Source organism: Phacochoerus africanus, chromosome 9, assembly GCF_016906955.1.
Source record: "Phacochoerus africanus isolate WHEZ1 chromosome 9, ROS_Pafr_v1, whole genome shotgun sequence".
NCBI lineage: Eukaryota > Metazoa > Chordata > Mammalia > Artiodactyla > Suidae > Phacochoerus > Phacochoerus africanus.
Genome location: NC_062552.1, coordinates 31,098,253 through 31,125,178, shown reverse-complemented (window position 1 = coordinate 31,125,178; position 26,926 = coordinate 31,098,253). Strand labels below are relative to the sequence as shown.

Here is a 26,926-nt window from a genome sequence, read left to right as displayed (position 1 = left end):
AGCAGCCAACATGTAGTGCTTGGGATAAGGAGGCCGCCTCCTAATCACCCACCAGGGGGATATAGTTACTGCTTTAGAGCTCAAGCAGGGGAGTGGCCACCATGGCTCAGCGGTTAACGAACACCGACTAGGAACCATGAGGATGCAGGTTCGATCCCTGGCCTCACCCAGTGGGCCGGGAATCCGGCATTGCCGTGAGCTGAGCGCCGGCATTGCCGTGAGCTGAGCGTGGTGTAGGTTGGCAGCTGTAGCTCCAATTGGACCCCTAGCCTGGGAACTTCCATAGGCCGCGCCTATGACCCTAAAAAGCATAAAGGATAAGCAGCCCCCCTTCAGGGGGGACTCGCTTCCTCCAAGTAAGGCACACAGGTGAGGCTCAGTCTTCCTCCAAGTAAGGCACACAGGTGAGGCTCAGTCTGGGGCAGGACTGGCAGCTGTGGTGCCCCCTCCAGGCAGTCTAGGGCTGGGCTGACTTGGAAGGGCTCTGGCAGAGTGGGAGCTAGGGGCGGGGTGGACACCCACCCTGGAGAGGCTGGCGGCTGGCAGGGCCCTCTCCACAGGGAAGGGCCAAGTTCCCAGGCACGGCTCTCCGGGGTCTGCGGGCCTTATGACTCTGCGGCCGCTCAACGGCTCATGCAGTTCTGGACGTCCACGAAGCCCAGGCGCTGCCTGCGTTTCCGCTGCTCTGTCATCTGAGGTCAACAGATGCCGGCAAGTCAAGTCGGGTCGGGTCAGGATGCTGGGCACCCCCTCCCCACCGCCTCAGGCTGCAGATGGATGTCAGCCCTGAGCCCTGGTCCTTAATTCGTGAGTCACAACCCTGACATGGTGCAGCTGGGGAAGCAGCGCCTGCCCGACTCTCTAATCACTGCCTCTAATCACTGCCACATGGGGCAGGGGGGCATCGGAGACTCGGAAAGAGGCCCCGGTCTCCCCACCCACCCGCTGCAGGAGCTGGACCGCCCCCACCTCCCCCTTGGCAGGCTGGGTGTGACCAGAGCCAGCCTGGGGCTGCCCCTTGGGGCAGCAGAGGCTGGGGCGCACCTGCTCCTTGAGCTCATTGAGCTGGGTGGTGAGGTGGGACACCAGCTTCATGGTGGAGTTGAGTTTGTCCTGAAGAATCCGGATCTCGTTCTGCTCCCCCTCGCCCTCATTGCTCACCAGCGACATGGCCCTCATCCGGGGGAACCAGTCCAGGTTCTTGTTCTGAAAAACATCTCCATGGGCTGAGCAAGCATGGGCCCAGCCTGGGACGGCCTCGTGAGAAACGCGGTTGTATGGGGGAGTCTGCTGCCACACCCTCAGCCAGATGACTCTGCAGGAACGTGTCATGGGGAAATCTGAGTCGTCCAGGGTCCTCCCTGGGCCCCGGGGGAGCTGGCAGTGAAGCCCCTGCCTAAGGCAGGCTGATTGCCTTAGCCTGGAGCCACCTTTGGTACCCGCACCATCTGTTTACTCTTACAACGCCCTGCGAGACCCTTCCTTCCTTCCTTCCTTCCTTCCTCCTGCCTGCCCCACACCCCACACCCACGCCCCGCACCCCAGGAAGATGAGCCAGGCAGAGAACACGCCGGTGGGGGGGAGGGGGAACCCAGCAGCTTTCTGGTTCCTGCTGCAAACAGAATTTTTCAGACCCAACAGATAATCAGTCCAAATACAGACTTAAAAGAGACTAGAACCCTGCTCCCTTTTTCCCACCAAACAGGTCTTCCCTTTCAGGCTGCAGTTCATCTGTAGTGCAGTCTTGAAGATGCACCGCAGCTGATGGGACTACTTCCTATACCCTTGATGCCACCAGGCCTGACTAGCCTCTGCCTTCACCCCCTTCGCTACTAAATGGGACAGTTACGTTTGACTTCTACTAAGTCTGATGGTTTCAAGTTCTTCCAGGCACCCTCTGGCCCAGCTGGAGAGGCCCCTAAGATGGGGGCCACAGAGCAGTGGCCATGAGCAGGTGGCCTATGTGTCAGGCGTCTGCAGGCCCTGGGACCCCACCCCACACACGCTCTCGGGCCCCTCAGGTGAGCAGGCTCACGTGGGCTCTTTCAAGACACCAGAGCCCACCCAGAGGTGTGCAGGGAGCTGGCTCCAGCTACCCTTCTCCTGCCAGCTCTCGGCGGGTGTCCGCCGCGCCCCCCCACCCCCTGCCTCCCCCAGGGCACACCTTAATCATCTGGGCCACGTAGCTCTCGGGCCCCGTGTAGTCAGTCTTATTCTTCACGCGGACCAGCACGATGAAGTACAGGTAGTTCCACATGTTATGCTCAAACTTGATGTGTTCCTCAAAGGACACCGTCTTGTTGTCAAACTTGTCCCTCTCCAGACCTGAGGGGGCAGGGGTGAGGGTGACCCAGGGCCACTGCAGCTCTGGGGAAACATGCACCTGGCTAGGTCACTTCTACTTAAGACAGCATCCACTTAGACACAGAGCTCCCACCCAGCAGCAAGGCCTATGGGAGCCCAGGGGGCAGGAAGCACAGAGAAGGGGCCTCCAGGCGACCTGCCCCTGGGCCTCCAGTGACTGTGAGGGACAGCGCTTCACATGGAGAAAAGCTCTGCACCCAGACCACAGGGTCAAGGCCATGGACCAGGCTTAGGTCCTCGTCTGAAACCCAGAGTTTAAAGGCCAGTCCCTGAGGCCTTTCCCACCTCCACCTAGGACTCCACGTTCCGGCAGGGTCCAGCTCTCCCCAGCTCCGGGCCAAGTGCCACTGAGCCATCAGCCCAGGACAGGCTCCCAGGGGCCACAGGGACCCAGGAAGGCCTGTGGGCAGGAGCGTGGCCTCACCACAGATGAAGCACGTAGTCTTGAGAACCTCCTCCTTCTTCTGCTTCTCGCTGCGCAGGTCGGCAAAGGTGTCGATGATCACCCCAAAGATGAGGTTCAGCACGATGATGATGACAATGAAGAAGAACAGGAGGTCGTAGACCACGCGGGCCGGGAAGAGCGACTCCTGCGGGGGAAGCAGCAAGGCTGGGTCGGTCGGGTGGGGGCTCGGGGCCCAGCCCCACAGAAGGAGGTGGCCCCTGACTCCCAGCACCCTGGGGATGGCAGAGTGAGAGGCGCGACCCGAGGCCTGGGTGCGGGTGGGACTCAGTGGCTGGGATGCAGCCCCTAGGAGTCTGGCGTGGGAGCCAGGCTGGCCTGTTAGGGGAGGAGCAGCTTTGAACTCCTCTGCCTGCCCTCAGGATGCCCCTAGAAACTTCTGTTGGCCAGGAAGTGGCTTCACCCCATGAGAGTGGGGACACACTGACCTTCTGGGATGCTGGGCTGCCCAGCCAAACCCCAAGGCCTCCTCATGAGCCAGCTCAGCACCCTGGCCCTCAGGCTGGAGCTCTGCCTTGAGGATGAAGCCGGTGTGGCCAGGGACCCACCGCTGACTCACACCTTCCCTACCCTGGGGAGGCTGGGGGCCAAGGCTTTTCCTTAGTGAGCTGGTGGGGGTGCCCGAGCTGGTGGGGCGGGGACAGCTCAGCTACACCGTAGCAGCACAAGACTGGGCAGGAAAAGGGGTGCAAACGTGCAGGGACCCACCACCCTGAGGATGGGAGGCCAAGACACTCTACTTGGCTGTGACCTGAGGGCGGGGCCCTCACAGCTGCTGCCCTGAACAGAGAGGGCTACTGGGGCAGGGGCGCACTCACATCTTTTGAGGGCTTTCGGAGAATGTCGCCTACGCCACCGCCATTGCGCAGCCCGTGGTTCATGACGGTGACAATGCACATGAGCAGAGTGTCACAGGCCCGTTCCGTGCTGGCCTGCTCCTCGTCCTCTGCAAGCAGAGTGCATGCTCATCCCCAGGCTGGACCACTTACCCCTCCTCCCACTGCACCGGGACCCCAGAGACACACCGCCCGCACCTTCCAGGACCTGGGGCACTGAGACCCTGGAGACACAGTCCATGTTGTTCTCACTGCACGTGTCCATAAATGTGGCAGCTCCATGTGGCATCCCCAGGGGGCTGGCTGGAGGGAACAGGGACAAGGTCACCAGGAGGTTCCCCTGGTTCTGTCCCCAGCCTCATACCCTCCAGGAAGCCCACCCTGAGCCTCGAGCCTCCCTACTCCACCCACTACAGGGAAGGGTCTTGATGCAGCTGCTCCACAGGCTTGTGTTCCAAGGGCGGGGAGGGAGATCTGCACCCCACCAGGGACACGGGCAGCCCCGCAAATACCGAGTCTAATGTGAGCCATGGTCCGCAAGCCAGAGCCACCCTGGGCTCTCCCAGCCCTGGTCTGTCCCAGGAAGAGGGAGGCAGACGGGTGTGAGCTGGACCACCCACCCCAGACCCAGAGGAGAAATTGCAGTGGGCGTGGTGGGCGAGAGCTCCCAGGCCCTGGCCTCATCCCGCACCCCCCGCCCCAGGAGAGGCGCCCCCAGACCTCTGGAGTGGTTGCCTGGCAGCCGGTCGACCTCAAGGATGAAGTCATCCTTGAGGAAGAGGAAGCCGACGATGGAGAAGAGGTAGACCAGGATGAGTGCCAGCAGGGCCGTCAGCAGGATGGAGCGGCCGTTTCGAGTCACGCTCTTGATGACGTTGAACAGCGTCTCCTCGCGGTAGATGAGGTCAAAGAGCTGCAGGGCAGAGATGGGTGAGGGCTGGGGACACTGCTGGACCCAGGGCTGCCTACCTCCCAGGGGTTCCCCAGCCTCCCCCAGGGGGCTCCATGCTCAGGCAGGTGCAGCCAGGCTGGCAGTCTCCAAGGAACCCGGGTTTCTCAGGCCCAGGAAAGGGAGAGGGGGGCGCAGGGAGAATGTGAAGGTGGGATGGGCAGCAAACGCCACACAGTGGTAAGAAAATGGCTAGTTGTACGGTGCATCTGCTGCGTGCTTTCTGTGCCTTAGCTCACTCCACCCTCACAATTATTCTAGAAGAGAATAATTGAAGAGAGAAGAGAGGTGCTGTTAATGATCCCTGTTGTACAGATGGGGAAACTGAGGCACAGGCAGTTAAGAAACTTGCTGAAAGTCACACACTAGCAGGGGCCACGGTGGGATGCAAGCCCAGGCGTCCTGGCTCCAGGAGCAGCCATCAGAGCCCCCGAGGCCAGGCAGGGGTCCAGTGGAAGAGAGCCTAGAAATCCATCCCTCCCAGCCCGCAGCAAGAGGCCTGGTGCCCGGGAACTGTGAACCATGGCAGGAGGCCCCACCGCCCCACACCCACCCAGACCGCCCTGGCAGGGCCTCACCAGGATGCTGTAGAAGAGCTCATGGGCAAAGAGGCCCAGGACGCTGGTCAGGATGTAGCCCACATGGTAGAGGAACTCCACATCCATGACCATGGCCTTATAGCCTCTGATGAAGGTGCCACGGTTGCCCACGAAGCTCACCACAAACACGATCTTGTTGGTCAGCTGTGGGTAAGTGCAGGACCTGGGGTCAGTGCCCTCCTGTGCACCCTGAACCTCCACCCCTGTGGCTGTGCCCAGCCGGCGACCAGAGCAAAGGCTGGGGGTTTTTCTTTTCTTTTTAGGGCCGCAGGTGTGGCATATGGAAGTTCCTGGGCTAGGGGTCAAATCAGAGCTACAGCTGCCGGCCTATGCCACAGCAACGCCAGATCGGAGCCACAAGTGCAAGCTACACCGTAGCTCAAGGCGGATGCTTAACCCACTGAGCAAGGCCAGGGAGCAAACCCACATCCTCATGGATACTAGTCAGGTTCTTAACCCGCTGAGCCACAACAGGAACTCCTGAGGCTGGATCTTCAGTGGGATGGATCTGAGCTGGCCACGCTCAGCCTGGCAGGCAGAGCGATCATGAAAATGCATCCAGCCTTCGGGTTGCATCTGGGCTCCTTACTGGGACCAGAAGAGAAGCCCCTGAGTCCCCACTCGAGGAAAGGGAGGTGCAATAGAGGAGGATGTGTCGGAAGCCGGCCCTCTACAGCGACTGAGTGAGCTAGGAAAAGGTGCCACCCACTCGCCCCAGGCACCTGATTTCCACCTGCAGAAAACTGTCAGCCACAAAGCTCTGGTGTCTTCTATGGGCCCTCAGGCAGCACACAACCCATGCTGTGTAGGCAGCAGCCCTGAAGCTGATGCTCTGCAGCTCTGTGTGCCCGCTGCCCCAGGTGTCCAGGGGGCCAAGGAGACAGAGTAGTGCCAACCTCGGGTCTATAATGAACCCGGGACCCCCAACACTGCAACGAGGGGGATGGGACAGAGCAGACCAGCCCAGAGGGGACGGGGGTCTCAGGCACTCACATTGAGGGCGCCCAGGATGTTGAGCGTGGGCCCGATGCCCAGGTAGTAGATGGAGCGCAAGATGAGTGCCACGATGAGGGGGCGGACGCTGTAGCGCTTGGTGAACAGGGCAGCAATGGAGAAGCAGATGAGGATCCAGAACAGCAGCGAGATGAGTGGGGAGCCCAGCACACCTGGGGGCCGGAGCAGCATTGAGGGCAGCACGGCCCAGCAGACCCCAAGGAGCCCCAAAGGTATGAGAGCTTTCCCAGAAGTTTCTGGGCACCTGGCTTTAGGCCCCATCCATCAGGCCTGCACCTGTGGGCCCATTGCAGGAGGCCCTCTGCAGCTGCTGCTACCATAACTGGTCCCTGGCTTGCAAGCGTGTGTGCTGGATCCCCAGGTAAAGGACCCTGCTGTCCCACTAGACTACCCGTGTCTCCCCAGGATGAGGTGCAGAACGTAGGGGCAGTGCAAGGGTGCTTCTCCCCCCTCTGCATGCCTTCACAGCCTGGCCGAAGGGGCAGGGAAGGTTCAAGTCCCTGCCGGCCAGCCCTGCGTCCTCACCTGTGGAGGCGCCCTCCACATAGGGGTAGAAGAAAGCAATGATGATGTTGATAAAAACCGCCAGGTTGAAGGAGATGCTTCCCCACAGGGTCATGCGGCGGGAGAACCAGTAGATGAGTGGCATGCCTGGGGAGGTGGTGTGAAAGGAGGGGACCCTTATTAACACCGTCTGCCCGCCCCTGCCGCGTAAGCTCAGGCCCCACTTCAGGAGGAAAACTTGATGGGCGCCCCCCTGGGGCGGGGGCGGGGCCAATACGCGGGGCGGGGCCGGGGGCGGGGCGGGGGCAGGCCCTCTCCCGCAGGCACAGAGCCCCAGGGGCAGCTGGGAAGAGCCCCGCCCTCCCACGCACGGGCAGGGGTCCTCACTGCGGAGCTTGCGCTGCCACTCCATCTCATTGTGCAGGAAAGAGGACTGGTCGAAGAAGTCGCTCACTTTGCTGCCCTGCTCGTCCTGCTCGGTGGTGGTGAAGAGCCGGTGTTTGGTCTCCTCTGTCAGGAACTGGCAGATGGCGGGCACTGGGAACACGATCTGCTCCATGCTGCGGTCCTGCCGCACGATCTGGACGAGGGCACGTGGGGTCATCCCCGAGTCGAGGCACTGGAGACCAAGCCCTCGCCCACCGCCCCAGCTGCCCCGGGCTCCACCTCTATCTGAGACGTGTGGTTCTCATAATAGGCCAAGGGGTCCTCCTCCTCCTCCTGGGCCGGCGCCGAGGGCTTGAGCATCTGCGACAGCTGCTTGTTGTTGAGGCTGAGCTGGGGGTGGGGCGGTGCCGAGATCAGATCCAGCAGCCCCCACCTGCCAGGTCTGAGCCCAGCTCTGAACTACAACCCCAGTGAGTGACCGCCCCTCCCCAGCCAGACTAGCCGCAACCCCAAAGGGGGGACAAGCCTACAGAACAGTCAGCACCCTCCATGGTCCTGCCCAGGTGCGGCCAGAGGTCCTGCAAGGTTTCTAGACCCGCCGCAGACCCCCCACTGCAGCCGTGCTCCCACTCCTAAGTCCAGGCCACCAGTCTGGCTCCCACGGACCCTGAGCTCCGCCCCCACCCCCCGCCCCAATTCTATCCGTTCTTCATTCATCCCAGATTCCAGCCAGGCTCTGACGTCTCGGTCTCGCCCTTAATTCAAGGCCTCACCCCCAGATACCGTCCCACCCGATGTCCCGCCAAGCCCCGCCCCTAGGCCTAAGCCCCACCCCCAGCCCCATCCTCTGGGCCTCACCATGGAAGAGATGCCCTCAGCTTCCTCCTCTTGGATGCGCTTCACGGGCTTCAGCAGGTGCTGCAGCTGTTTGTTGTGCCTGGAGAGCTGAGTGGGAGGGCAGCACAGTCACGGGGGCACAGGGGCTGGTGGGGTCAGACCGCCAGGGCGGGGCCCCAGGGTGGGACAGGTACCTGCAGAGCCAGGATGTAGATGTTGTGGCCCACTTCACGTGGGCTCACGTCTGAGTTCTCACGCTCCTCCTCCTGCAGGTAGGCCTTCTTGATGACGTCCACCTGGCGGGCAGGGCCTGCTCGAATACCCTCTCCTGGAGCACAGGGCGCGCTGGGCCCTGAGCCCCATCCCCTCACACCCCGCTGGGTCTGCCTCCCAGCGCAACCGCCCTCCCAGCCTCACCAGCTCCTGGGGCCGCAGGCTGATGAGGATGCGCTCGGCGTTTTCACTGTCATGCCGGCTCTCCATCAGGGCCAGGAGCAGCTTGGAGGCATTGTCCTATGGGGCGGGAGGCAGCCACAGGCCACAGTCTGAAGACCCCTCCACTGACTACACCGTAATTTCTTCTCATTCCCCGCTGACCCCTAGGGCTTGCTGAAAAAGCCCTGCCTACCAGCCCACCTGCAGGCCGCCTGCCCCCACACCCAGACACGTGTACCTTCTAGGATAAACCCCAGGAACCCTCTGCTTCCAGAGCAAGTGTCCATCCAGCACATCTGCTCACACATGCACTCATGTGTACACAGAAACACGCACATAGTACACACATAACACATGGCTGCGTATGTGACACCCAGGGCACACACACAAAACGCCAACATCACCCATCATCCACACCACTACACACTCGCGCACTTCCAGCACAACTGCACAAGCACGCCCGCGCATGTGCAAGCGGGCTACCGCCAGCCCACCTTGAGTTGCAGCACCAGATCCATCCGATACTTGCACAGGGGGCTGATGTCGTTGAGAATCAGCGCAGTGATGATGTCTATGCCGTTGGACTCGTGCGTCACGATGCAGGTCTGGCGGGAGGCAGTGGTAGGGGCTCAGAGGCTGGTCTCTCCTCTGCCGGCCCGCCCCGCCCTCCCCTGCCTCCACGCCGCGCCCTGGCCGCTCACCTGGTTCTCGTGGCAGGGGCCCTGGCAGTACTCGGTGAGGGTCTCCAGGGTCTGGATGACGAGGCCCACGTTGTCCTCGTTGATGTAGAGCCCCAGCAGCCCCAGGCCGCCCGTGGTGCTGCCGCACATGATATCCAGGAATTGCAGCGTCTCACACACCAGGTTGTAGTTGGTCTTGTTGTTCTGGCAGCGCAGAAAGTTCTGTAGAGCACAGGGGGCGGGGCTGGAGCAGGGGCGGGGCCGAGGCGGGAGGTGGGGGGGCGGGGGCGGGCTGCAGGGCGGGGCCGGCGCTCACCTGCAGGTCCCGGTTGTGGTTCTCGCACAGCAGCTGCAGGAAGCGCAGGATGGGCTGCATGATGAGCACCGACGAACCCATCTCGTTGCTCTGCACGCGCTCGCCCACCTCATGCCCGCGGCGCAGGCTGGGGCCCAGCGAATAGCGGGACGAGGAGCCTGGCACGGAGAAGGAGGCCACTCGGCCTGCGGGCAAAGCCCGGTAATGCTGGGAACCACCAGATCCCCTTCCTAGGTTCCCACCCTGAGTCCCAGTCCAAATACCTTGCCCTCATCCCTGCGCTCCCTGACCCCCCTCACCCTGCACCCTCTGCACCAGACCTTTGGCGGCAGGGTCGGCCGGCTCCCGATCCTCGCGGGGCTGACTGCCCAGTTCGCTCATATTGACCGCCACGGTGGACTTGGTCTCCTGCTGCGCCCGCTTCATGCGGTCATGCAGCACCTTGAAGAAGCGCTCTGACTTCTTGTCGCTGGTCATCAGGTTGTAGAAGGATTTCTGCGGGTGGACAGAGAGACCGAGCAGCCTCAGCACTGGGCCTGGTTCTAAGCAAGCTCTAGGGAGGCCCTGGGGCTCCATGCTATGAAGGGCTGGGATGGGGCGCCGATGGGCCCAAGCAGGCGAGGTGGGGGAAACAGCCCTGCGCTCTGTGATCAAGGCTGGGGGGGGGGGGGGGCGGGGTCAGGATTATCGGAGGCCGAGGAGGCGGGACTGTAAGGGTGGTGCTGGAGGCCACCAGCAGCTCCCTAACCGCCTTGGGCACCTGCCTTTGGGCTTAGTCTGCACCTTCACAACAGCCAGAAGCCCTCTCTGAAGTCTACCGTGCCTCCGCGGCTCAAAACCCTGTCGCGCCCTTTCTTCCCCACTTCCCCGCTCCGCCCCTCCAGCCGTGTCAACCACCCCACTTTTCGGCCTTTTGCGGCCTGCTCTGCGCATGCGCCCAGCCCCCTTCCCGCTCCCAGGCCTCATTCAAACATCCCCGCGCAGGGCCTTTGCGGTCTGTCCGTGTAAGAGGCCCTGGCCCAGCGCTCCGCAAGCCCCAGGCCTGAATTAGCACCGTCCAACACGCTCTTCCATGTGACCTGGGACTGCAGTCACAGACTGTCGTCCCCACTAGGATATAAGGACCCAGAGCGTGGATTTCTTTTGTTCACTGCTGAACACCGGGCACCTAGAACAGTGCCAGGCACAAAGAGGGTGCTCCATGCAGGCTTATTAGAGCCAGGAATAAGGGAATGAAAGAACAGGGATGAAATAATCAGGGGGCTTTTGGAGAAAGCAGGCAAAGCCTGGGGAGGATGGAGAAGAGGGAAGGAGGCCTGGACAGAGCTGAGAGGCAAGGGCAGTGGACATAACGGGGGCAGGATGGTGGGAGACGGACTCAGGCCCGGCTGGAGCAGGGCAGGTGTGCGTGGAGAGAAAAGAGCCACTTGACACTGGGAGATCCCAGGTGCAAAGCTGCCCTGGGGAGCTGGCCTTGCCCTGGCCGCCACACCCAGGCCCATGGCCCAGCCCCGTGGCCCCAGAGACCTGGCACACCGCCCCCTCCACACCTGGATCTCTGTGTTGCCGCCGTCCAGCAGGCGGATGGCCAGGCCAATGCTCTCCTGGAAGATCTTCTCATTCTTGGTGCTGGTGATGAGGTCGCACACCAGCTTGGTGGCCCCCTCCTTGTCCAGCCGGCACTGGGTGGCCGCGATCACTGACCAGTCTTGGTCCAAGCCTGGAGCGGGGGAGCTCACTTAAGGGGGAGCTGGGGGGCGGGGGAAAGGAGGGCCCAGGGCGAAGGGGCTACTGGGAGGCTCGGTGGGAGACATGGTGCTGACCAGTGCCCATAGGGTCCGGCAGGTCACCCCGCGTGCTGGACTTCCGGTTCTGGAGGTAGTTCTGCAGCAGCATCTTGCGCAGCTGGTTGCCCTGCAGGAAGGGAGGGAGGCCCGTAATGCCACGTTTCCCGTTTACACTCAGCCCGTCTGGCGTCCAGCCGCCTGGCACTCACCCGGTCCCCGTACTTGGTCTTCTTAAGAAGCATTTGCTGCAGCGTCCTCAGCACCTTGACACACAGCTTCTCCTCCGACTCCATCAGGTCCTTGGTGTGCTGGATCAGCCTGGCCGCGGGAGGAGGCGCGTGCTCAGGGCGGCCCGATCCCGGTCCTCTGACCCCATGGGCCGTCCCCTAGGCCGCCTCTGCCACCCAGGGTCCTTCCCCGTCCCAGGCCAGCGCCACACTCACTTGGACAGGAAGCCCCCACTCTCGCAGCGCTGGTAGGCCTCACTGCCCTCCAGGAAGAGCAGCTCGGGCCAGTGCAGGACATCCACCAGCACAGACAGCTCGGCCTGCACCAGGGGCTTCAGCCGCTCCTCCAGGGCTGTGATGATGTCCTGGGGGGGCAGGGCAGGTCACCGCTGGGCAAAGGGCAGGCCGCCCAGGCCCAGGGGTGACCAGGGCGTGATGGCTATTCCCCGACCCCGACACCATAAGGGCCCCATGGAGTGGCCTGCACCCATCTGAGGAGCCCCAGGCCCCAAAGCCGCCCAAACAGAGCACAATGCCTGTCTGCTCAGTGCCCCTGGCAGGGAGCCGCACACCCTGGTTCTTCTCCCAGCTGCTCCTCTGGCTCTGTGTGACCTCAGGCAAACCCCTTGCCCTCTCTGGGCTTCCATCTTCGGTCACACAGGGATAGTAACCCAGCACCCCCTCTGCTGGCCCAGGAGACGGCGAACAGAAGTGTGTCATCTAAAGACGAGGTGCTGTCGGGAATGAGGGGTGTCCCTACCCTTCGCGAGCACCAACCCTGGAATGGTCCCCTGCCCCCAGCAGCCCCGGGGAGATGAGCTGATGGCCCCTTCCGGGCCGAGAAGAGGCCCTTCCCGCAGAGCCCGGCAGCCCCACACCCACCTGCAGCTTCTCGATGATGTTCTTGTAATCCCACTGGTTGGCGGTGGGAGTGACGCGGGGGAAGGCCCGAGTGGCCGCCTTGTAGCTGGAAGCACTCCGCTGGGCAGCGGCGGCACAGCTGGCACCACTGCTGAGCAGCGAGCTGATGTGGGCATCCAGGTCCATGGGCAGCAAGATGGCCCGGCCCTTGGCTGGGGGAGCGGATGGGGTGCCAGTGAGGAGCGAGCCAGCCAATGGGGGACAGGGTGAACTAGGGGCCCTGGCCTGGCCCCCATTTGGATGAAGGTGCCCTGTTCCCTTTTCTGGGTAAAAAGAGGGAGTTTCTGCCTCTTCAAGTCCACCCTGGCTCACTCTGACCCTCCCCTCCTCTCTCCCCTTTGCTAACTCCCCCCAAAATCTACCACCTCCCCCCTGCCTGAGCCCCTCTGCAAGCACAGGGAACTCTGGTTGGGGATGTCAGCCAGCACCCCTCCAGGGAACTGACGGCTTCTCTCAATTGTCAAGATGCCAGTTAGACACCAGGAAGGACTTCCTGAGAAGCACCTAGGAGTAGCTGACAGGCAGGCTTAGGCATAGCGGTGGGAGGGGAGAGGTGGGCAGGCTGGCCGGAGCCCCACACTCACCCACCATGGCGAGGGTTCGGATGCAGGCCTCCACTGAGCCCTTGTGCTGCTGCTGCAGCCATGGACACTCGAGCAGCCGCGTGGTGGACTGCAGCAGCTGCACCACGATCGTCTGGTGTGTCTGTAAGAGGCAGCGCGCCAGCGGCTACATCCTGACCCACCCTCCACCTCGCGCAGCACTAGGCCCGGTCACTGGGCCCCCTGAGCACAGGCACAGGCACAGGGATGGGGCCTCCAGTTGCTACCATGTATCTTTGTGCCAGTTGGAAAAGGCACCCCTTTTCCTTTCAGCAGTGCACAACCTGCCCAACTGTATACACCAACCCTGTGAGAACTCCCTAAGGTCCAGGCCTGGGACTTAAAGCCCTACAGCTCACCCTTTTCTTCCTTTAAAAAATATTTAAATAAATTAATGTTGTGAAAAGGGGACATATTTATTTATGTGGTTCAAAAACCCAAAGGGTCTAAAAAGGAATACTTTAAGAAGTCTTGCCTCCAGCCTTGACTCCATCACCCCCGTGCTCCCGTGCTCTGCCCTGGGGCAGATGGGAGGTGGGAAAAGCTGATACCAGTCACCAGAGTCCCAGAGAACCAAAGGCTTCCTGGGGCGCAAACACATGTGTCAAAATAAGCTAATCCTTGCTGGGAACGCAGGACCTAGAGATTTTGGCCCTCTATCCCCTCTCCACCCGCAGTCCCTCAGCCTAGGGGCAGCCCTGGATTCCTGCATGTCCTTCCAGTGCCCAAGAATCAGCCAGTGCAGCAGGCCCCTCCTCAAGGGAACCTGGGTCTCCTTGTTCAAGGGGCTCTGGGACAGTGACCCCGCTCAAGTCCAGGAATGTGGGGACTGACTGAGGGGCTGTGACTCTCGGTGATTCAAGTTCACCAGTCAAGAGCATCTCTGCCTCTGCAGACAAGGCTCTGGAGACCGTCTACCTCTTATAGTTCTAGGGACCCACGACCAACAAGCCAAGGGCAAAGACTATTCTGACCTCTGCTCCTCTCTGCTGTCGGCATCACACCTGGGCTGGCAGGTGTCCCCTGCCACCTCGGGACCCATCACACCGAGTCAATTTAGGCATTCCTGTTCTATGGTACAGCCCCCACTGTAATTCTTGACCCACAGAAACTGTGAAATAATAAATGCTAGATTTGGGGGCAATTCGTTACACAGTGTTGATAACTAGTACATGTGCGGATCTTTCTGCTGTATCATCAGGCACCACGGCAAGTATGCATATACACGGATACTCTGATTCCCCCCTTCCCTGCACAAAAGCGGCAGCGGGGGCTCACCTGCAGGGAGGTGCTGTTCTCGGAGAACGGGGAGCTGAAGAAGGCGTTGATGGTGTCCAGCACAACCGTCAGCACGTACTTCTCCAGGGTAGGGTCAGCCAGGCGCTTCTCACGCTTGCTGCAGACCTGGAGTAAGAGAGACAGATGCCTGGGCTCCACCCCCAGCCCCCGGAAGGCCCCTGCCATCCGCCCACAGGCCCAGGCCCCACAGCCAGACCCGAGCCATGTCCAGGGTGAAGCTCTCAAAGAGCGTCCAGATGTGGTTGCTGGTGTAGATCTCCTTCATCTCCACCTCTGTGTCCACGTAGCAGTGGTTCACAAAGTTCACGTAGGCCATTTTCACCTGGGCAAGCAGGTGGGGGGTCAGGGTGGGCAGATCCCTCCCCACCTGCCCCTTGCTCCTCCGCCACCTCCCCGCCATCCACTCACCCCCCGCCCCCAGCCTCTCCGCAGGGCCGAGGGGCTGCCTGGCCTGGCTCTATCCCGCCCCTTCACCCCCACGGCTCTCCCCACCCTCCAGGGCCCCGGGGTCCCCACCTCGGTGATACAGTCCTCGTGGGTCACCACAGACACCACGTCCTCCAGGGGCAGCAGGGACGTGCACTTGATCTCAGTGTAGACATTCTTGCCCTCGGCGCAGGCGGCCAGCAGGTCCACCAGGGAGATGTGGTACATGAGGGGGCTGTGGTCCTCCACGCCATCCCGGGCGGCCTTCATCATGTCCAGCAAGTGGGCCAGCGAGGCCTTGTCATTGTAGAACACAACCACGTCGTCCCCTGCATTGGTCAGCTGAGGGCGAGAGGGGGTCACATGTCACACCTCCTCAGCCCCGCAGGCCTGGGGCCCCGTCCCTCTCCTGCACTTCCCGGGGACAGACTGGAACTCTGTTTGGGGTTCCCGGGCCCTTAGGGCCACAGGCCCATGTCTCAGGGCCTCCGTCATCAGGAACATCTGACCCAGGACCCAGAAAGTTCCCTGTCCTCTCCTTAGAGAGAAATCCCACTTGAGCTTGTCTCAGAGGCACCACGATGGGAACTCGCCGGCTATTCCAGATTTAGACCCAGCCGTTCTTGCTGGCTTGTTCACTGAGTATCGACTATGGGCACGACTCTGGGGCCTTTGCAATGCCCACAAGGGCGTGATCCCTGTCACCCTGACCCCTGTCATCCTTCAGGTGTCTGAGCTGACATTTGAAGGATTTCCCCTCAGGGATATATGGTCCCTGGCCCATAGCAGGTGCCTCGTGATTTGTAAATAAAGAATAATAAATGATACGGGAAGGAATGCGTGTTCAAATTCTTTCAGGCCTGTTATCCGAGTTCTACTAGGCGTCTAAGTTCTGTCAGGTTGCAGCCTGTGTTCTACTAGACCTGCCCCCGTGACCCTCTGCAAGCCAGCACCTCAGGGGCCCGTCAGTCTGTGCCCGAGCACCCCGCGGCCGCCCTCACCTCGGTCATGATCATGTCCTGGCACTTCTTGACGTACTTGCCCTCGGCCTTGATGACCGTGTGCAGGAAGTCCAGGTACTGCACGTGGCGCCCGTGGGTGGCCAGCAGGTGCACGAAGTGCTGCAACACGGGCTCGCCGATCTCGGAGCACAGCTGGTAGTTGTTCAGGAAGATGTGCTGCATGGTCTCTGCCTCCAGCAGCTGCAGGCAAGCACGAAGTTGGTCAGGGAGGGGTCGCTGGCTCGGCCCCGCCCCTGCCCCGCCTGCCAAGCCCCGCCCTGCGCCCTCACCCCGGGCGTGAGGAAAAGGTGCAGGTGCTTGTGCAGCAGGGCCTGGTTGCCCGGGTTCCCCGCACAGAACTTCTGCAGGAACTGGTGTGTGTAGCGCAGGATCTCCATCATCTTGGCGTCGCCCTGGACGCAGAGAGGAGGGGGAGGTGCTTGGGCCACAGCTCAGATGGGTGGGGGCGGGTCAGGGTGCGGAAATGCGCTAGCGCCGGAGGGTCAGAGGTTGAGATGCGGCTGGGGCTGGGGAGCATGGCGAAAGGGTCAGGTCAAGAGGCGGGGAGAAGCTCGGGCATGTCGAGATCAAGGTCAAAGGCAGCAGTCGATGGCTGAGACGAGGTTGTGCTTGGAGTTAGGGGCCCGGGTGGGCTCGGAGACAAGTCCCGGTAAGAGGTCAGGGTGCAGTTAGGGTGAAGAATCAAAGTCAGGGGTCGAGATAAGGACCGAGCGTCAAGGAGAGGCTGGGGTCCGATTCAGGTCAGCAGGAGTCAGGCTAAAAAGGCTGAGGGTCAGAGGTTCAATTGAAGTTGAGATTATGAGGATCAGACCAGAGAGGGAAACGGTCACGGTCAAGAATCAGGGTTAGGCTGGAGTCAGTTCAAGGTCAAAGAGCATCGAGACGAAAGGGTCAAGATATCTGGGGCAGCCAGTGTAAAAGGTTCGGGTGAGGCTTGGACAGATCAGGTCAGGGTTCAGGGTGCAGCTTCCCCGGGAGTCAGAGGTCAGGGGTTACCTTGTCATAGGGGATCTGCAGCAAGTCCAGCATGACCTTGTGGGCATCCATGTTCTTGAGCAGCCGTTGCTGTTTCTTCCTCATCTGCTCCCCGACACCGCACATCTTGTTTAGCCGCTCCAGGATCTGGGGGTGGGGAGGATGAGCCCAGAGCACCCCTGCACCCCCCCGCTTCCTCAAGCTTCCCCTTGGCCCGCCCCACTGCTCAGCCAGCCACTCGGGGGGCAGAGGCCGAGAGGGGGCATGGCCACTGAATCCGATCATCGCCACAACAAGGCCAGGAAGCATGTAAAGCGGGTCCCACCCATAAAAGTCCATAGAACAATATGACTTTGAGATGGAATTTCATCAAATTCCTTCAGCTTTAAAATAATTCCATCTGGACCTTGGCAGAGTTGTGTTTAACGCTCAGCAAAAGCTGGATGTCTCACAGGCCAGCAGAGCGGGAGGAGGAGGAGGAGGAGACCACGGGGGCCTCCAGGGCAGATGGCCTTGGACCCACCCCCGAGAGCCAGCCACTCACGCCCTTGACGATCTGGTAGTTCTCGCTGCTCCTCTCCCCCGGCGGCTGCAGAAAGCCCTCCTCGTCCGTGGGCCGCTGCGGGCACAGGGGGGCAGTCAGCAGGGCCCAAGACCCGCAGGACGCCCGGCCGCAGCCCTGCACCCGCTCACCTCCTTCTTGTCCTTGGCGGCCCCCGCCTCCACTTCCTCTCCCTTGCCGCTGCCCTTCTTGTCCACCCACAACTCCGACTTCTCCACCATGGTCCGCAGCCGGTCCAGCTCCGACTTGATCACCTTGTAGTTTTCCACGTCCTGGGCCGAGATCAGCAGCTGCACCTGGAGGAGGACGCCGGGCCGCCCGGTGAGATGGCCTCTGCTGCTGGCACCTACACACCGCCACTGTTCCTCTCCACCGAGCCAAACCCTACTGGGGTTTATGGCTCTGCTCTAAGTCTGCTGCCTCCAGGAAAGCCTTCCCGGATGGCCACAGCCTTCCCTGTACCCCTGGTCGAGAGCTGCCTCGTCACCTGCTTTCACTGACTCACTGACCCGCACGTCACATGCTGCTATGGCCTGTCATTTTGCTCGGGTCCTGAACAGGGCAGGGCAAAGCATGCTGTCCTTGCCGAATGCTGGCTAGAGGAGCGACTTGAACCCTGACTCTGTCTTCACCTTACCCACTCTGGCTCAGGGGTTGGGGAGGAGGGCTCCCCAGGGCCTTAGTTTCTCCCATCTGTAAAATGGGAATGAGGGTAGAAGCCTCGTTGGCGGGGCTGCTTGGAGAATTCCGTGAACTCAAGTCAGTGCTCGGTGTCTGGTACACAGCTGCCCTCGCTAAATGCCCGTCCAGCGTGGCAGGGAGCCATCCAGACCACAGCCCCCTCAGTGAGGGCTGACTGCATGCCAGGCCTGATTCGAAGCCCTGAGCAAAGGTGCACATGATACAGTTTGCAATCTGTAAAGTGCTGTGCGCATCATAAGAGGCTGGAGTTTCTTTTGTGGCTCAGTAGAAATGAATCTGACTAGTATCCATGAGGACATGGGTTCAATCCCTGGCCTTGCTCAGTGCGTTAAGGATCTGGCATTGCTGTGAACAGTGGTGTAGGTCACAGACACGACTCGGATCCCGAGTTGCTGTGGCTGTGCTGTAGGCCGGCAGCTACAGCTCCGATTTGACCCCTAGCCTAGGAACCTCCGTATACCTCGAGTGAGGCCCTAAAAAGCAAAAAAAAAAAAAAAAAAAATCGTCGGAGTTCCCATCATGGCTCAGTAGTTAATAAACCCGACTAGGAACCATGAGGTTGCAGGTTCAATCCCTGGCCTCGCTCAGTGGGTTCAGGATCCGGTGTTGCCGTGAGCTCTGGTGTAGGTGGCAGACACGGCTCGGATCCCACATTGCTGTGGCTGTGGCATAAGCCAGCAGCTGTAGCTCCAATTGGACCCCTAGCCTGGGAACCTCCATATGCCATGGGTGCGGCCCTCAAAACACAAAAAACAAAAAGAAAAAAAGCAATAGCCCTTGACCCATGCTGACAAGAGATAAAGGTGGCCAAGGCGTGGCTCCCGCTTTAAGGAGCTCAGTGAGGCCGAACCCCCAGGAACATAGCTCAAGCTGTCCCCAGGGGGTGAGCAGCCCTGGCCTAGTGCGCGGTGGGACAGCTGCCCGCCGGAGCCCCAGGGCCCTCCCCCCACCCCCCGGAGGGCAGAGGCAGCACCTGCTTGAAGGTGTGCATGGCCTCCTGGCGCTGGCTGAAGTGCTTGAAGAGCAGCTGCAGGGCCCCCGAGACCAGCGGCGCGTAGTCGTGCATGGTGAGGTGGATGAGCACGCGCAGGAAGGCGCGGCCGCCCTCGTCGTCCACCTCCAGCATGCTGCTCGTCTTCCTGCAGGGAGCAGCTGCGCTCAGACCCTGGCCCGCCCGGGCCCCCACGTGACCCCCGCGGGCCTCCCCTTGGCCAGGCACCTGAAGCTGGGACTCTTCCCCGGGGGCCCCAGGATAGAGGCCGGGCCCTGACACAGGTGGGGAAACACACCACTTTATTTTCACCAACCTCTCACCGAAATGCAGCGTGCCCTTCGGTGAGAAAAAATTCATGGTACCTTTGACTTGGGCACCCAGAAAAATCGCAGATGTTTTCCCATCACCTCAGAGCTGTTCCAGAAATCGCAGCCTATGGTTTACACTCCTCACTACTTGGAAGCACCGGCACTAATTACACCCCCGGCTCTGCTTGTTATTTAATGCGTTAATAAAGAGGCACATCTGTAACTATCACTTCAAGTTTGTTTTCCTCAATATTTTGATAACTGCATCTCCATGCCATTGGTTTCCTTTGTAATTTTTATGTGCATTATTTTATGAATTTAAAAAAGCCATTCTGGAGTTCCAGTCGTGGCTTAACAGAAACGAATCTGACTAGCATCCGTGAGGACGCGGGTTCGATCCCTGGCCTCGCTCAGTAGGTTAAGGATCCGGCGTTGCTGTGAGCTGTGGTGTAGGTCGCAGACTCGAATCCTGCGTTGCTGTGGCTGTGGTGTAGGCCAGCGGCTAGAACTCTGGTTTGACCCCTAGCCTGGGGACCTCCATATGCTGCAGGTATGACCCTGAAAAAGACAAAAAAAAAATCTAAAAATGCCATTCTGAGAAGGTATCCCAAGACTCCACCAGACGCCATGGGCATGGCACAAAAATGGTTAAGAGCCCCTGACTCTCAACTGCGACCCCCACTCCAGCCCGCTCTGTACAACAGGCTGCCCTCCCTGCTGTGGGACCCAGGGACAACCCCCAGCTCCCTGGCCCAAGTCCTGATACACAAACAGTCCAGCTGCCCTGAGTGGAGACAGAGTGACTAGGACAACACTGGGGCCGGGCAGGCCAGGAAGAATCAGAGCACAAAGCTGGGGTCCCCTGCCCCAGAGCCGGGGAAGGGTCCACAGGGGAACTGACCCAGAAGGAAGGGGCCACCCACAGGGGGGTCTCAAGCCGACGTCGGCCTCACCTACCCAGACCCACCCACCATCGCTCGCCTCAACCCTGGCCTCACCCTACTCCAAACATGGCCTCTGCCTGCTCCCCGATGCGATCCAGGTTCATGTTGGCAGCTGTGGGGCACAAAACGGGCAGATGAGGCAGGTCCACGCGCAGGCAAGATGCTGGGGGCAGGGAACACCCAAGCCACCCCTTCCCCACACTGGCTGGGTGGCAGTTCCCCTGGGCTGGTGGAGGTGGAGCCAACCAGGACAGGGTCGGCAGCAGCCCCACAGCCCTGCTGGGCTGAGCAGGGTTCTGGGCTGAGGGAGCTTAGCCTCTGATTGCCCATGACCTTGGGCAAGTCTCTGCCCAGCTATGGGCCTTGGTTTCCCCATGGAGGAGAAGGAGGGACCAGCCCTGCCCACCCCCTCACTGGGGCACGGGAGAGGAAAGGCCCTTGCAGCCCGGGCACCGGGCAGGGCTGGGAGCTGCCCGAGGTATCGCAGGCTGCAGCCCGCTGCTGGACACCCCAGCCTCAGCCTGAAGGCGGGTGAGGGGAGGTGGACGGACGCTCACTGGTGGAGTCGAAGGCAGGGGCTGTGCCGTCGGCCCCGCTGTCCTGCATGGGAAACACCTCCACGAACTCCTTCTTGAAGACGGACAGCAGATAGGAGATGCGGTAGTCCAGGCGGACGTTGAGGATGAACTGGACGGGGGGAGAGGGCAGGGTGAGGACCCCTCTGAGGTCAGGAGGCCAGCCCGGCTCCAGGAGGGGTGAGCAGCTATCTCAGCACTCGGGGGCTCGGCACAGGTCTTCGGGATGTCATGGGACGTGGGACAGAAACAATCAAGATTCTGATCCCCAGGGTGGTCCAGGGCCCCCACGCCCCCAGCACCAGGGATGGGGGATGGCTCCCCTCCTCAGTGAGGCAGAGACCCCCCTCCCAGCCCCTCAGTGCCCCTCCCCAGGCTGGAGCCTCACAGGGACGGGAAGCTCCCCAGCTCAGAGGCCGAGCCCAGCCCTCCTGTCCGTCGGCAAACACACCTGGGCTCCCGGGAGCAGGGGGACCAGGGAGCATGGGCAGGTGGGAGCAGGAGAGGCCCCTGAGGGGTGGCATGAGGACGCAGGGTTGCAAACACCCTCCCCAGCATCCATCCTCTCTCCTCACGGGGCATGGAGCCTCTGGTCACACCCAGAACTCAGATCTGGAAGCCCTGGCCCCCAGAATGAGTCCGGCTCTGCCCAAACTGGGCCCCCAAGGAAGTCACTGCAATACCCTCTGTCCTCTGGTGGCAGCACAGCAAAAGCAGGGGCCCCTATCCCCATTTATCCCTCCTCGGGACGCTAAGCCCCTTCCCCAAGTGTGGCGGAGTGGGGGGAGGGGAGTGGGGTCTCAGGCCCAGAAGACACCCAGAAGGATGACTGCATCCAGCCCACCAGGAAACGGGCTCTCGAGTCTCTAGTCCAGCTTCAAAACCTGTGGGGCCACAGGACAGTCCCCTCCCCTCTCTCCCTGTCCTCATCTGTACAGTGAAGGGACAGAGCTCGACTTCGGCGCACACCAGAATCACTGGGCGGGCTTGTCACAGCGCAGACCGCAGGCCCGCCTCCAGCGTTTCTGAGCCTTGTCTCACTGGGGCCCGGGAACCTGCATGCCTAACTTCCCAGGTGAGGCCGCTGCTCCTCAGAGCCTGCGCTCGGAGAATCACGGTGGAGCCCCCAGGACCAGATGCTGTGAGCTGCAGGGGCTCACCTCACCCACCTCCCAGAAGAGCGCCCACCTGCCCCCGGCTCTCCTGCCCCACCACCGCCACGTCCTTGGACGGCCACCTGCAAGATCTCCAGGATCTTCAGCTTGGTCTCCATCACCACGATGTCTTCATTCTCCTCGAACTTGCTTCTGTCCAGGGCCTCGGGGGCACCGGCCCCCGCAGGCAGGCTGGGGCCACCAAAGACAGACTGCTTGCGGTTCAGCACCATGGTGGACATCATGTGCCCCACGCCCTGGATGGACCGCCGCACGTTCTTGCCTGCGGAGCAGGGAGCAGAAGCGGGTCACAGACGGCGCATGGCAGGGGCACCGGTCTGATGCATCTCCATCAGCTACAGGGCAAAGCCATGCTAAGGAAGGGGCAGGGCTAACCCAGCCAAATCTGGAAAGAGAAGGAAGGGCCGGGGCAAAGGGGAACGGCGTGGGGAGATGAGAGAGTTCTCATGTAGGAAATGGTGAGAGCTGCTACAGACCACGGGGACTGGGGCCACCATGCGGAGAGCACTAGAAGCCAGGGGCCGGTCTCTTTGCACGTTGCGTTTAGAATGCGTGCATGCCACCAAGTTGTATTGGAAAGCCATCTGCCCAGACCCCAGGGTCTGCACAGCGCCTGGGCAGGGGCCTCTCTGGTCTAGCCCAGACGGGAGGGACAGGGTCCTGCAGCAGAGCCAGGGGGCAGCTAAACAGGAGGGTTGATGGCGAGGACTTCCGGAGCTAAGAGGAGATCGAGGAATGCTGGGATGGGTGGCAGACGGCTGGCGGGGCAAGGCCTCACCACCTGAGTCCTCGTAGGCCTGCAGCATGGCCGGGGGGCCCTGCACGCAGTCGATGATGCCCAGCAGCGTGCGCGTGAGCCGCAGCAGCTCGCTGAAGCTGTAGAAGCCAAAGTAGATGAGATTGTGCGCCAGGCTGACCACCTGCAGAAAGGGGGCGGGGCCGAGGTGAGTGTGGGAGGGGCCAACGCGTGGTGGGCGGGGCCATCTTGGGGAACCAATGGGTAGAACCAGGGGCTGACTCCTCCACAAAGGCTGGAGGATGCCGGGGCTGCATGGCCAAGAGAAGTCTGGCCCCAGGGGGTTACTGAGAAAGAGGCCTGCAGAGGAGGCCACTGTGGGGAGGATAAGGCAGAAATGCAGGACGTGGAGGGCGGCTCCTGCTGGGGTCCTGTGACCCAGCCCCGGGCCGATGGGGCGAGTGGACCAGGGCAGGCAGCCCCCCTCCCAGGAGTCCCCGAGGTCTGTGCGGTCTCCCTGTGCTGCCGGGGCACTTTGGGAAGCGAGCTTAGGAACGCGGCGGCCACTCCCAGGGGGCACAAGCCAGGCCCGCGAAGCCCAGCCCACCTCGAAGGTGAGCTTGTTCTTCTCCTCGTTGGCGAAGGGCACGGCCTCGCTGACCACGTTGTTGAGGTAGTCCTCCACGAACTCCATGGTGCTGGCGAACTTGTTCTTCTTGTCGTCTCGGGAGGCGTTGAGGTTGGAGTCATAGCTGGGGGCGGAGGGAGGCGATGGGGTGTGAGGACCCCTGAGACCCGACCCGCAGCCATCCCGGGCCCACCCTCGTCCACCCGTCTCACTCCTTGATGGTGATGGCTGTGGGGATCTCCGTCCAGAGGCGGGCGAACTTGACCGGCGTGACCAGCTCCTGGGGATCGCGGTCCACGTGAACATGCAGCATCAGGTGGCAGAAGGAGGCACGCAGGTCGAAGGGCAGCATCTCGTCGGCCATGCACAGGAAGATCAAGTCGACGCCCAGCTGCTGGGAGATCTCGTCGATGGCCAGGTACTGCCGGTCCAGGCACATGCGGGCAAAGAGCTTCAGCTGGTACCTGCGGGGCAGGGAGGACCGTGAGGACACTGCAGGTGGGCTCTCGAGGGATGCTGGCACAGCCCGGGCCTGTCATGGACTTGAGAAAGTGGCAAAGGGACTCGGGTTAAACCATGCACTGGCCACTGAAACAGAAGGGGCATAATTCTGAGTGAGACCAGGATAGGACAGAGTCTGGGCTTCTGAGTGACGGCAAGTCTCCCCTCCTCGCTAAGGAGGAAGATGCGCTCTGGCTCAGCCAGGGCGGTAGAGGGAAGGCTGGTAGGGTGGGGGGAGAGCTGGGTAAGAGGAAGGGAGGCTGGGGGGAGGGGTTGAGGGCAAGAGGAGGGGAGAGTGAGACCCGGATGCAAGAGCCTCAGCAGTGAGGACTGCATGAAGGAAGCCTTGTTCTGCTCCACGTTGTACCCTGCTCTGCGCTTAGGGCTGTGTCATCTTGGCAAGTTCCTTGACGTCTCTGTGCCTGTCTCCCTAACCTCACAATGAGGGCAATGATAAGTAGTCTCTACTTCACAGTTTGTTGTGAGACTGAAATAACCGCTGGCATGAAGTGTTTGGACCAGTGCCTGGGAGATGGCGTCAGACGAGGGCTGGCACTCTGACTGGTCAATTACGCATGTGTGGAGACAGGTGTGGGCTTCGTTCGGGCCTGGTCACTGCGCGGAGCCTGGCCTCGGGCCGCCCAGTCACCCCGATGGTGGAGGCAGGAGCCCCCTTGCAGCTGCCACAGCTCGTCCTGGGGCAGGGCGGGGTCCTGGAGGACCCGGGGTGGAGCAGGGCGGGGCAGAGCCCCCGGAGGATGCAGGGCACAGCCCAGGGGCGCACCTGTAGTAGCTGAGCACATTCTCATCATGTGCGTTGCCAGCGCGCGCCTCCTGGGCCAGCTGCCTCACACTCTTCTCATGGTGCTCATTGTTTTTGTCGGTCCACGTGAGCCACACTTCCTCCTCCGAGTACTCGATACTTAGGTACTCATGGGACTGCGCCATCTCCTTCACGGGCCGGAGCCTGTGGACCAGGCACCCATCACAGGGAGGCACCCTCCTCCGGCACGCCCTGCCACACAGACCTCCCCTCCCCCAGTGGGCTGAGTGCCAGGCTCCCTGGATGCCCGCCCCCCCCGCCCCCACCACAAGAGACCCAGCTAATGACCCCAAAGAGACCAGGAGCCTCTGGAGGGCGGGGGCCTTGGATCATCCCCTCCCCCACACAGTTCTGCACCCAGTGCTGGGCACATAGCGCTGGGCACACAGCAATGGGCACATGACTGCAGAGAGCGGGGGTGCCACTTCCACCTTGAACCTGGCTGGGGGCCCCAGCTCCAAGGTGGCTGGGAAGCTGGGCAGGAGGAACCCTGGGCGGAGGCCCAGCTATGGGTGGGACCATGCAGAGGGCTCACTCGGTCTGGATGAGAATGTCGCTGTTCTTGGGGTCCAGCACACACTTGCAGATAAGCTCCTGGGTGACCGGGATGGCGACGTGGTTGGACACACACAGGTCAGAGAGGTAGTCCAGGAACCTGGGGTGGCGACAGCAGGGCTGGGAGGAGGGGCTCAGAGGCGGCCCCCAGTGGGGGACCAAGCCCACCCTCCTCCTTCCTCAGCTGGCAGCACCCGCTCCCTCCCCAAACCTTGGAGATGGGGGTACAGACTCCCAGCTGCCCTGGTGGGGGCATCACCCTCGGGCTAGACAGATGTCCAGGGGGTCAGAGTAAAGAAGGCATGAGGAGACAAAAAAAAAAAAAAAAGAGTTCCCGTTGTGGCACAGCGAAACGAATCCGACTAGGAACTATGAGGTTGCAGGTTCGATCCCTGGCCTCCCTCAGTGGGTTAAGGATCCAGCATTGCTGTGAGCTGTGGTGTAGGCCAGCAGCTACAATTCCAATTAGACCCCTAGCCTGGGAACCTCCGCATGCCGAGAGTGCGGCCCTAAAAAGACAAAAGACAAAAAAAAAAAGGCACAAGGACAGAAGTGATATTCAAAATTTGTAACTGGGAGTTCCCGTCATGGCGCAGTGGTTAACAAATCCTACTAGGAACCATGAGGTTGCGGGTTCGGTCCCTGCCCTTGCTCAGTGGATTGACGATCCGGCGTTGCCATGAGCTGTGGTGTAGGTTGCAGACACGGCTCGGATCCCGTGTTGCTGTGGCTCTGGCGTAGGCCGGCAGCTGTAGCTCCGATTCAACCCCTAGCCTGGGAACCTCCATATGCCACGGGAGCAGCCCAAAGAAATAGCAAAAAGACAAAAAAAAATTTGTAACTGGTTCATGGCAGGCACTGCCTCTGCTACTGCAGAGGGTCCAGGGCCTCCCGCTGTACCAGGAGCCAACCCCCCTGGATGCTAGATTGGGCCAAACTTGAGCGTGGGACTCGGAGAGGTGACAGTTTACCAACAAGTGAAGAAGGATGTCAACCTTTAACGACCAGCACTGGGGCGGCAGCAGCAAGGGACGAGGGAGGGGAGGGGTGGCGCTGGATGCTGGGCAGGGGGCAGCAAGCCCACCTGGGCTCCCGGTTCTTCCGCACGAGGCTCACGAAGGTCTCCACCTCGGTCTTGGTGATGTGCTTCTCCAGGAGCTTGCGGTTGTTGTGCAGCAGGGCGGTGATGGTGTCTTCAGCCAGGATGTCGTAGCCAATCTGGGACTGCATCATCCCAAACTGCTTGGCGATGTGCTCCTGGTGGGGCAGACGGGCTAGGGGTCACCAGGAGCCCAGACCCTGAGACAGGGACCCAACACCAGCAGGGCACCCTGACCCTAGGAAAGGAAGGGGTCTCGGGGAGGAGGCCAGCCCGGGGCCAAGGTCTGGGCTTATAAACACGGTTATTTAACCCATTCCATCTCCCTGCCAGAGCGACCCTCCCAGAGAGAGGGACCCTAGCGGTTTGACAGGACCAACTGCGTGATTTGAGGGGCCCAGTGAAAAGGAAATAGCAGGACTCTTGTTCAAAAACTAAAAATTTCAGGAGTTCCCATCGTGGCTCAGTGGTTGACAAATCCGACTAGGAACCATGAGGGTGCGGGTTCGATCCCTGCCCCTGCTCAGTGGGTTAAGGATCCGGTGTTGCCGTGAGCTGTGGTGTAGGTCACAGACGTGGCTCAGATCCCGCGTTGCTGTGGCTGTGGTGTAGACCAGCGGCTACAGCTCCGATTAGACCCCTAGCCTGGAAACCTCCATATGCCACAGGAGCGGCCCAAGA

General features: G+C 61.3%; 1 protein-coding gene across 3 annotated transcripts in view; it reads right to left on the bottom strand.

The window, feature by feature from the left end:
- Positions 1-241: 241 nt before the first annotated feature.
- The window catches only part of ITPR3 (inositol 1,4,5-trisphosphate receptor type 3), a 64,726-nt gene continuing 38,041 nt past the window's right edge, over positions 242-26,926 (bottom strand). Inside the window, exons 16-58 of one of the 3 annotated variants that reach the window (XR_007136899.1) lie at positions 26,231-26,403; positions 25,127-25,246; positions 24,553-24,735; positions 23,480-23,731; positions 23,247-23,391; positions 22,682-22,823; positions 21,966-22,165; positions 20,711-20,840; positions 20,208-20,265; positions 18,881-19,046; positions 17,337-17,501; positions 17,188-17,262; positions 16,665-16,790; positions 15,938-16,060; positions 15,648-15,848; positions 14,737-14,988; positions 14,417-14,542; positions 14,200-14,325; positions 12,904-13,024; positions 12,281-12,471; positions 11,615-11,763; positions 11,381-11,489; positions 11,208-11,298; positions 10,935-11,104; positions 9,705-9,879; positions 9,385-9,569; positions 9,090-9,290; positions 8,883-8,993; positions 8,371-8,466; positions 8,148-8,249; positions 7,975-8,061; positions 7,396-7,506; positions 7,117-7,309; positions 6,751-6,876; positions 6,205-6,377; positions 5,191-5,355; positions 4,384-4,576; positions 3,862-3,966; positions 3,646-3,773; positions 2,789-2,954; positions 2,165-2,325; positions 1,045-1,315; positions 242-692 (exon numbers count right to left, since the gene is read on the bottom strand). Coding sequence is in view for 2 of the 3 variants with exons in the window: in XM_047794720.1 (XP_047650676.1) it covers positions 624-692; positions 1,045-1,206; positions 2,165-2,325; positions 2,789-2,954; positions 3,646-3,773; positions 3,862-3,966; positions 4,384-4,576; positions 5,191-5,355; positions 6,205-6,377; positions 6,751-6,876; positions 7,117-7,309; positions 7,396-7,506; positions 7,975-8,061; positions 8,148-8,249; positions 8,371-8,466; positions 8,883-8,993; positions 9,090-9,290; positions 9,385-9,569; positions 9,705-9,879; positions 10,935-11,104; positions 11,208-11,298; positions 11,381-11,489; positions 11,615-11,763; positions 12,281-12,471; positions 12,904-13,024; positions 14,200-14,325; positions 14,417-14,542; positions 14,737-14,988; positions 15,648-15,848; positions 15,938-16,060; positions 16,665-16,790; positions 17,188-17,262; positions 17,337-17,501; positions 18,881-19,046; positions 20,208-20,265; positions 20,711-20,840; positions 21,966-22,165; positions 22,682-22,823; positions 23,247-23,391; positions 23,480-23,731; positions 24,553-24,735; positions 25,127-25,246; positions 26,231-26,403 (6,303 nt within the window). In the remaining variant the exon portion in view is untranslated. The remainder of the gene's footprint in view (positions 693-1,044; positions 1,316-2,164; positions 2,326-2,788; positions 2,955-3,645; positions 3,774-3,861; positions 3,967-4,383; positions 4,577-5,190; positions 5,356-6,204; positions 6,378-6,750; positions 6,877-7,116; positions 7,310-7,395; positions 7,507-7,974; positions 8,062-8,147; positions 8,250-8,370; positions 8,467-8,882; positions 8,994-9,089; positions 9,291-9,384; positions 9,570-9,704; positions 9,880-10,934; positions 11,105-11,207; positions 11,299-11,380; positions 11,490-11,614; positions 11,764-12,280; positions 12,472-12,903; positions 13,025-14,199; positions 14,326-14,416; positions 14,543-14,736; positions 14,989-15,647; positions 15,849-15,937; positions 16,061-16,664; positions 16,791-17,187; positions 17,263-17,336; positions 17,502-18,880; positions 19,047-20,207; positions 20,266-20,710; positions 20,841-21,965; positions 22,166-22,681; positions 22,824-23,246; positions 23,392-23,479; positions 23,732-24,552; positions 24,736-25,126; positions 25,247-26,230; positions 26,404-26,926) is intronic. The other 2 variants (XM_047794720.1, XM_047794721.1) reach the window with 2 other exon arrangements.